The sequence below is a fragment of the Notothenia rossii genome, assembly GCF_949606895.1.
Source record: "Notothenia rossii genome assembly, chromosome: 6".
NCBI lineage: Eukaryota > Metazoa > Chordata > Actinopteri > Perciformes > Nototheniidae > Notothenia > Notothenia rossii.
The window spans coordinates 86,553,563-86,563,562 of NC_136909.1; the positions used below are offsets into that span (position 1 = coordinate 86,553,563).

Consider the following 10,000-nt stretch of genomic DNA (forward strand, 5'->3'; position numbering starts at 1 on the left):
TCAGCACAAACCAAAGTTGAATGAAATCTCAGATCTTCACTGTGTGGTAATGACTCGCAGCCAAACGCTAATGGCTCCTAATCTTCTGAGAATAATAAGGCAGTAATTCACCTTTTTTTCTTGTTGCTTTTGTTCTAGTACAAAAGTTCAAACCCCACTTGTTGTTTTTTGTTCCCGGCTTCGACTGATTTTGATGAATGTGTTTACTGCAGAATCATGACGGCATGTCAGCGAGATTTCAGATATTTCTTCTTACAGATTTCATGTTGCATTTGAATCACTTTTAAGTAGATGTATATAACCCGTGTCTAACTGAGATCTCACTTTCAGGGAGACATGATCCCACTGTACAATAACATACAGTACATACAGTAGGACACACATGTGTACTTTGTATATGTAGTACATCATTTAGCTACCAATACAGCGTGGTTCATATCAGCATCCTCTTTCACTTTAGCTACTGCAGCCAATTATTCAACTGGTGCTTCCTCCACTTGTATCTAAGTTATAAAGGGAATGATTTCTTATTTAATTTGATATTTGTATAGTTATAAAGGGAATTTAGCATATTTAGATATACATTTATTTCCTTTGTTTTCATTCTGCTTGCTTGTGTTGGACAACAAAGAAAGGGAACGTATGGGTTAATGGCTTTTCGGGTTACATAAGATGCAAGTTGAGACATGCACTTAAAATAATACAGCAGGGTGGCATAGATATCACACACGCACACACACATACAGTACACACACACGCACACACACATATACACATGCACACACACACACACACTCCTGCACACAGACAATGGTGAGATACCATCTGGACGTTTTTGTTGATCTCCGGGATCATATGGGTGTGTACCTATAGAACATTGGAGTGTGTGTGTTTGTGTGCCAGTATCTGTACATTTGTAATTACACTCAGGAAATGTTTATTCATGTTTGATTGGGTGGGACCAGCCGGGACTCTGGGTACATTTAAACAAACTATTTCGACATCCTGTTTAAAGTCTTTTTAGAGAGAGAGAGAGAGAGAGAGAGAGAGAGAGCTGAGGTGGATTTGCGGCCACTTATTTAAGACGGCCCTTTAAAACGAGAGGAAATAAAGAGCCTGAGGTCAGCTTTAGAAACACAGAGGCTGCAGTCGAATAGTCAGTTTCTCTTAGGAACATTCTTAACGGAGTGAAATGACCCGGAAGTCCCTCAGTGGCAGCCATGATTCCATTACATGTTACATACTCAATACTGTAGACAATGCCCGCAGGAGAAATGTGGGGTGAAGTGTCTCAGGGACACAACGACATGCGGACTGCAGTGGGGTTTGAACCTGTGACCCCCTGATCCCAACACCAAGGCTTTATCCACTGCGATAAGTGCCGTTCGAATCCTCTAGATGAAAGGAAAGGAAGTTTCAAACTTCCTTTATAACCTCCTTTAGCTTAGGAACCACTGGACCTCCCTTACCGAAAGGAGAGGAGAAAATGCTGCCCCACAATGCATTGCAGCCGCAGCATTTGCCGTTGTTACGAACATTCGGCCGTTCACGGAAACAAACGATAATGACCGAGAAGTTATATCATGAAAGTTACGGTGCTTATTAAGCTTTTTAAAACGTATGTGGTAAGTTGCCAAAGTGCTTTGTTCTGAACGTTCATCAGTATTATAATCAAAAAGAGAAATATGAACGTTAGTTTTTACTGAAATGATCAAATAAAGTCAACATTTCACTGAGCTGTGTGGAGTTTGTTCAACTTTTAAAAGATGTTTGAATGGTGATATACACAGTGATAGGTGTTAAAGACTAACGTTTATAATAAATAAATGTGTATTCATTTTAAGATATTTTCATAGTTCATAGTATTGGGATCATTTGTATTAATGTGGACCGGAGGGAGAGGGTGATGAGCATAAGTTTCACTTTCATTTTTTATTTCAATTCCAACTTTGGTCATGAAGAATATGTTTCTCTGTTGTTCATAAAGCATAAAGCAACAGCATCAGAGCACGGTGCAGAGTCTCTAGATGAGTCCCTCGTTCTTATTAAACATCCATGTTGTAGTCCGCTGTATAGAAAACTGTAGTTTCCATAGTTTCCCCACAGCAGCAGATGCACACAATGACGTCCGCTGGCGCATCATAAACACGTCGGATAGTGAAAGTGCATTCGGATTCTCTAAAGCAGGGGTTCCCAAAGTGGGGGTCGCGAGATGATTCCCAAAAAAAAATGGAAAATTAAAAAAAAAAAAATTTGATCATTTTTTTTAATAATTTTTTTTTTTTATTATTATTAATAATAACGTTTGCATCGAAAAAAAAAATTTTGACAATCCACTAGGGCAGTGTTTCTCAAACTCCCCCCCCCCCCACCCCCCACCGTCGACAGGGGGTCGCCAGGCACTGTTCACTGTTATTTCGGGGGTCGCGGGCTGAAAAGTTTGGGAACCCCTGCTCTAAAGTACCGCAGTCTCTTCTCCTAAGTCCTTTTGAATTCTCCTATCCACTATCCCTTAACCGCGTGACGTTTCACTCAGAGGTCAAGGAATAGAAGATAGGGATAGACGATAGGAGCTGATTGTTGGACTATTCGACTGCAGCCAGAGCCTGAGTATAGCCTCTCTGGCCTCCCGCTGATCAATTCAGGTCAAAATAATCAATAAGGAGCAACGTGTCGGTACATGTAGAGCAGATTAAAAGCTAGAAACTGCTGTGGTCTCACGTTACCTTACAGACAGAGGACCCTCTCACTTTAACACAGTGGTGCAGTGATTACGTATTTTTGTTTAAGTAATGCTTACAAAGTGTATTGTAATTGTTGTAAAGCACTTTGGGTTAAACTAGCCTTACCTTGGTTGATTTCCTCAGAGGAAAAGCATGAATTATGGTCAGGATTACAGAAATATTCCCCTCTTAAAGATACCGGATGATTGTATTATATATTATATACATTTGACAGCTTACGTGTGACTGTAACTGGGAAGAAAACAGACTGGGAGGTGGTAGATGTTGAGAGTGAATGCTTGTGAGAAAGGTGCACACAATGGCTCCAAGGGACTGCTCCTGGCTTCTTATATAGGGAGCTGTTTATAACACACACACACACACACACACACACACACACACACACACACACACACACACACACACACACACACACACACACACACACACACACACACACACACACACACACACACACACACACGCACACGCACACGCACACACTCGCTCTGTCTTATTTCCTATATGAAGAAAGAGAGCTGGAATTCAGGAAGGGGGCCATTTTCCCCCGGAGCCAATTTTCAATACCAAGAGAATAGAGTCCGGAGGGCGCGGTATAAAGTGTGTGTGTGTGTGTGTGTGTGTGTGTGTGTGTGTGTGTGTGTGTGTGTGTGTGTGTGTGTGTGTGTGTGTGTGTGTGTGTGTGTGTGTGTGTGTGTGTGTGTGTGTGTGTGTGTGTGTGTGTGTGTGTGTGTGTTTCACAGGAAGTTGGGACAATCATAGTGTGCCGCAGAGCTGTGTATTCTGTGTGTTTTCTACCCAGAGGGCAGTCTGTGGGACATAACATCCTGAGGGTTTTATGTTCTCTATAATGACACCATTATATTACAACATTCATAAAACTCAAGATACACTTATGAGTGTCAGTGAAGTTTTTCCAAAAATCAGACAGATTTCACAGGAATAGTTTTGATATGATTCAGCTTCGGGATTTATCAATAAGGTTTGACATTTTTTTATTTTGTTTTATAGAAAATCACAATTTACTATAAACATGTTTTACAATTTCAAGTAAAGAGTTCCTAATATTTCCACTTTGGAACACCTTGTTTGTTATAGAAACTTTTTTTCAAATGTAATGTAAATATTTATTTAACAATTTTCCTCTTTGATATATTGAGAGGTTAATGATTTATTAGGTCCTGTTGTGGTTTTGATTAGAGCTAAACTCTGTCATTAAAGAGGCCTTATCATGCTGTTTGGGGTGTTCCCTTTCTCCTGCAGTGTGCTATGTAGTTCCCGAACATAGTGACATCACTATGGAACACTTGCGCTCCTATTGGCTATCGCTCCTACGCATTGTACGTTATAAGCTAAGGGGCTGGACATCACTAAATCCACACTGTCCCGAAATTGACACCAGATGGACACACGAATATGGAATTGTGAATTTCGCACGAAGATGGCCCCGAACTTGGTCAACAGCCGAAGCAAGTACGATGCCTACAGAAGGCCACACGATGGCACACTCCGTCATGTTTCCATAGCAACAACAACTTCCTGTCAACAGTGCAAACTCGACCTCAAAATAAAAGCATTTAAATAAAACAGGAAGTTAACCTAAATTACATTTAAGACATACAACTGCAACAAAAGTAACAAAAACAATGTAATATCCTTTTCAGTTTCACAGAACACACATTGGTTTATTTACATAATATGTTTACATGATTTTGTTTTGCAATAAATGCAACCTCGATGTCATCGTACTATAATACGATGGCTACACGGTGGCATTGCGAGGGCTTCACGTAGTCGCGTTGCCTTCCTAAGACAATCGGGGAGCTTCTTGTTTCCTTCGTATTGTCTTCGTGAGGCGAAAAATGCCCGATGGCACCGATGATCACAAGAAGTAAAGACGAAGATGACACGATTTTACGAGATGCCCTCACGATGGCCTTACGAAGGGCAGAATGGACACACAAATTCAACACGAAAATGAACCTTTGCAAGGTCTTTCGGCAATTTGTTCTCATACCAAAGATTTTGCCACCGGTCACGAAGTTGCTGCCGGAGCCTGAGAAACTCCACCGGCGGTCATACGATGGCTTAAGATGCCCTCACGAATGGCCTGATGTTGTTACGATCAGAGCCAAATTTGAACATTTCCTTTATCGTTTTTCCATCGGGTATCAATTTCGGGACAGTGTGACGCGGGCTTGAGTGGTTGACTAATCACAACAGAGCCGGCCAGCTAACCAATCAGAGCAGACTGGGCTCTGGTTTCAGACAGAGGGTGAAAAGAGGTGCTCCAGCACAGGCAGTATGAGAACATTAAAGAGCTTTTTGAACATTAAAGCATGGAGACACTAAAATACTGATATGAATCTGGAAAAGAGCAGAATGTGTTCATTTCTCACATGTGTCTCCCCCTCCTCTCTGCAGGACCGCCTGTTCTTCGTGATGGAATACGTGAACGGAGGCGACCTGATGTTTCAGATCCAGAGATCGAGGAAGTTTGACGAGGCCAGATCTCGTTTCTACGCCGCCGAGGTCACGTCCGCTTTGATGTTCCTGCACCGCCACGGAGTCATATACAGGTAACCATGCTACCAGGTAACCGTGCTAACAGGTAACCGTGCTACCTGGTAACCATGCTAACAGGTAACCTTGCCCACAGGTAACCTTGCCAACAGATATAACCGTGCCAACAGGTAACCGTGCTACCAGGTAACCGTGCCCACAGGTAACCGTGCTCACAGGTAACCTTGCCAAAAGATATAACCGTGCCAACAGGTAACCGTGCTACCAGGTAACCGTGCTAACAGGTATCCTTGCCCACAGGTAACCGTGCCCACAGGTAACCTTGCCAACAGATATAACCGTGCCAACAGGTAACCGTGCTACCAGGTAACCGTGCCCTAAGGTAACCGTGCTCACAGGTAACCGTGCCCACAGGTAACCTTGCCAACAGATATAACCGTGCCAACAGGTAACCGCGCTAACCGGTAAACGTGCTAACAAGTAACCGTGCTAATAGTGCTAGCATCTAGGGCTGCACAGTAAGAAATATACGATGCACCATATTGGAGGGATTCATCATTTTGTATTCTCATTACCATTGAAAAATATATTCAAATTCTCATTTTTAAGAGAATCTGTCCCAAACAAATGTGTTTTGTTAGGTCTATTTATATAATATGGAATATAGGATGCAACTTGTAGGCCGGGATATCTGCAGCTCTACTAAACTTGATAAAATGTGTATTTTAACACATTCTAACACTTTAACACATACTAACAGTACACTATAATAGTCTATATTGTGATTTCGGTAACATCACCCCTTATACAGACATTCATTCAGGCCTCTATTTCTTACTTTTCCATGTTTTCCACGTGTCTTAAGGTGATTTTGATGCTTTTGAGCTGCCACATTACACTTGGTGCAACAATACTTTGCTTCACTTTTCAATTCTTTGCATATTTGAGCAGAAGCAGGAATCCAACCTCAGACTCAGATCCTTTAATCCTTCGTCCACTGTGCAGCGTGGACCTTCTGCTCATTTGATTTAGTGCCTCCAACTGAGATATGCGTCTCCATTACCAGACCTATATCAGAGAATTCCTGGGAAACAGACAAAATAAACATTAAGTGAAACTCCCAGCTTTAATAAAGAGGAATATTCTACAGTAACATATCACTAAAGTGCACTTTACAGGACTTGAACTCATCTGTCCTCCTTAATCTTTGCATGAATGTGCTGTTTATTCAGCTAAGAAACATATCTGTGCAACGTTCAATTATCTCTACATTTGACGAAAGAAGCTCTCATTGGTCTTGCTCTTATTCTCTTCAGTCCTGAGACTTCATATGGTTTCCAAATGTCATGCAATGTCTTAAACTGGGTTAATACTGTGGACAGGTACTAGGTCTAGCACAGCATTTGCTACCAGGCTGCAAACAATTAAATGAATCTGCAAACAAGCCAGAGTGCAGACTTTTGCAATCCCAGGCTTTATCTTGCAATGATAACAACACTGAAAAAGAATGAGTGTGTCTGCTCTGTAAATTGAATGTCTTCCGTAATACTATTCATACTTTTATTTTGTATAGGTCATTATTTTGCCCTTGCTTAATTCTTTCTCCAGGTTTCATGATAGTCGGGCCTGTAGTATTTATGTAATCGTGCTGTCAGACAAACCAACGATACCAGACACATGACCTTCTTCATGATAATGACATGTTTTATTGGCTATTGTATGATATGTCTGGGGTAATCTAATGGTGCAGTGAAAAAGTATTATTGTTACGCAGCGGCGGCGTGCTTTGAAGCTTGCCGGTGGGCGTGTCTGAAACTCAACCAACAACCAATCACAGCAATCTCCCGCCCCGGACACACAAGCACGCGGTTTAATTGGCTAGAGCTTGTACTGGCATATGATTTGATTGGCTGACGCTCCCGTCGAAGCTTCAAAAGTAGATCATTGCTTAACTTTTGAAGCGAACAACGCGAGCAAAGCGAAGCGACGGAACCACAATGCAGTTCGGCGAAGCGTGACGTCACCCATTTCAAAGTGAATGGGCAGAAGCGTTGAAGCTTCAACGCACGCCGCCGTGTGGACAGGCCGTTTGCATCCCAAAGGCTTCTTGACCAAAAGCTAGTAGGATCTCTTCGATTTGATTTTGGAAAATTGCAGAAAATTATATCTGTGGCAAACAAACATTTGCGATACGAACACATTTAATTTCATAGAACAAAACGGTTAAAATCTCTTCAGCTGGTGTTCACCACAGACCTTATTTCAGGATAACAGCCAACAACACATTCAGAAAACCATTGGTTCATAGACGAGGGGACAGGAAGTGGTAAAATGCTGAATCCTTTGGGGTTTCAGGACTCAACACGGCACCCCTTCTATGAATTTAAACTAGGTGCAATTTTAGGAATTGACATGTCCTGTAAATTCCCCCAATGTTTTGTTTTCTACATCGGCTGATATTTGGATAGGTTGACAATTTGATCTTGATTTAAATATCTCAGCAAATATATGTAAAATGTTTTGCTTTGTTTGGATCAAATCTTTCAGTAAACGGACCCTCTGACCCATGAAGTGCTGCGTGTTGGTCTGCAGGTCCAGATTACCTCAGGTTCTGTTATCAGTGTGTGTGTGTGTGTGTGTGTGTGTGTGTGTGTGTGTGTGTGTGTATGTGTGTGTGTGTGTGTGTGTGTGTGTGTGTGTGTGTGTGTGTGTGTGTGTGTGTGTGTGTGTGTGTGTGTGTGTGTGTGTGTGTGTGTGTGTGTGTGTGTGTGTGGACTCCTCAGACATAATATCATTGTGGACAGATATAAAACACACATCTGGTTCCAAACTGGGAACCATAACACCATTGTGAAAGCTGATGTTCCCATAAATAACTCTGATGGAAGGAGAGCAAGGAATCGTGTTTCGATTATCTCGTCATGCAACCTGTCTCTCTGTGTGTGTGTGTGTGTGTGTGTGTGTGTGTGTGTGTGTGTGTGTGTGTGTGTGTGTGTGTGTGTGTGTGTGTGTGTCTGTGTGTCTGTCTGTCTGTCTGTCTGTCTGTCTGTCTGTCTGTCTGTGTGTGTGTGTGTGTGTGTGTGTGTGTGTGTGTGTGTGTGTATGTGTGTCTGTGTGTGTGTGTGTGTGTGTGTGTGTATGTGTGTGTGTGTGTGTGTGTGTGTGTGTGTGTGTGTGTGTGTGTGTGTGTGTGTGTGTGTGTGTGTGTGTGTGTGATTTTTTAACGTTTTTTATTTGGTTTCATATTCAGCGACGTAACTTAACATTACATTTCCCTTAGCAACGGTCTGCTATCCTTAGCAACGGAAGGTTCCAAACAGACCAACCAACATTGAGTATTCAACTAAGCTTTATAATAACATAGAATTAAAAAAAAGAAAATGTATACTCCCTTTTTTTGTGAACAGCATCTTTGTTGCAGCACATGTTGCTTCAACTAAAAGCTACAGATGTGGTTGTATTGTCCCCGTTTATTCCTGATGCCGTTTTGTGTGTTTTACAGTGTGTGTGTGTATGTGTGTGTGTGCCCTTCATTGTCCGTGTACCTGGCCTCACAGAGTCATGAATATACAAAACGTTGGCATATAAACACAGACACGATGTCCCCAGAATGAGGAAGCAGGCGGAGAACATGAATCTGTGAGAGTATTGTTTGGTGTTCGGGAAAGAGAGGTCAGTTAAACTCGACAGAAGATGGTTTCGTGTACAGTCCCCATTAATTTACTGGTACAAAAACAGTACATTTGGCAGCTTTAACATGGCAAATCTCCAGCTGTTGTCCTCGGCTAGATGATATTAGACACCCTAAAAGCACAATACATCACAAGGGTTAATTAAGAAGAAAGGAGGAAGGACAGAGGAGATAGGATAAAAGAGAACAGTTACATTAAATTGTAAAACCACAGGTAATGCGGGACATACAGGCATTAAAGGCATTAGCACCCATAATAATAATAATAACAATACATTTGATTTGTAAAGCACCTCTCATTACTAAGAGCAATCCCAAAGTGCTACAAGGGGCATACAAGTCAATGTAGTTTACATAACAATAACGTGTGGCACATAAGCAACACATAACATACACACACGTTACGACATACATAATATGTCACGTACGACAACAATCATAGGGGAAGTGAACAGAAACACGGAGCAACATCCATGATCGTTACATACAGAGGTGGGCAGTATTGGAGTACAAATACTTTGTTACTGTACTCAAGTACATGTTTCTAGTATCAGTACTTTACTCCACTACTTCTTTTTCTGACGACTTTTGACTTTTACTTCTCACATTTTGAACTCAAATACCTGTACTTTCTACTTCTTACATGTTGAACTCAAATACCTGTACTTTCTACTTCTTACATGTTGAACACAAATACCTGTACTTTCTACTTCTCACATGTTGAACTCAAATACCTCTACTTTCTACTTCTCTCATTTTCCAAACAGGCTGGTTCCTTTAGTCTGAATGTGTGTTTGGTGGCGTGATCATTATTATTTAGAGTCATTGCGTGCCTATTGATTTGAACTCGATCCGTGTATCCATCATTTCCTGGTCTTCTCTAAAGAAGAGGGACCAATGAAAACGTTGTCATGTTGCCGTTGGTCACCATGGAAACATTCATTAGCTAACAATGACATTATTGTTCTATTAATATAAAGGGAGGTCAGGTACTCTTTAAAACAGCTGCTAGTTATGGGTACTTTTTACTGAAGCACATTTC

General features: G+C 41.5%; 1 protein-coding gene across 1 annotated transcript in view; it reads left to right on the forward strand.

Moving 5' to 3' along the window:
- The window catches only part of LOC307044235 (protein kinase C epsilon type-like), a 74,230-nt gene that overhangs the window by 49,610 nt on the left and 14,620 nt on the right, over positions 1-10,000 (forward strand). Inside the window, exon 11 of the mRNA XM_079689319.1 lies at positions 5,169-5,323. Coding sequence (XP_079545445.1) covers positions 5,169-5,323 — 155 coding nt within the window. The remainder of the gene's footprint in view (positions 1-5,168; positions 5,324-10,000) is intronic.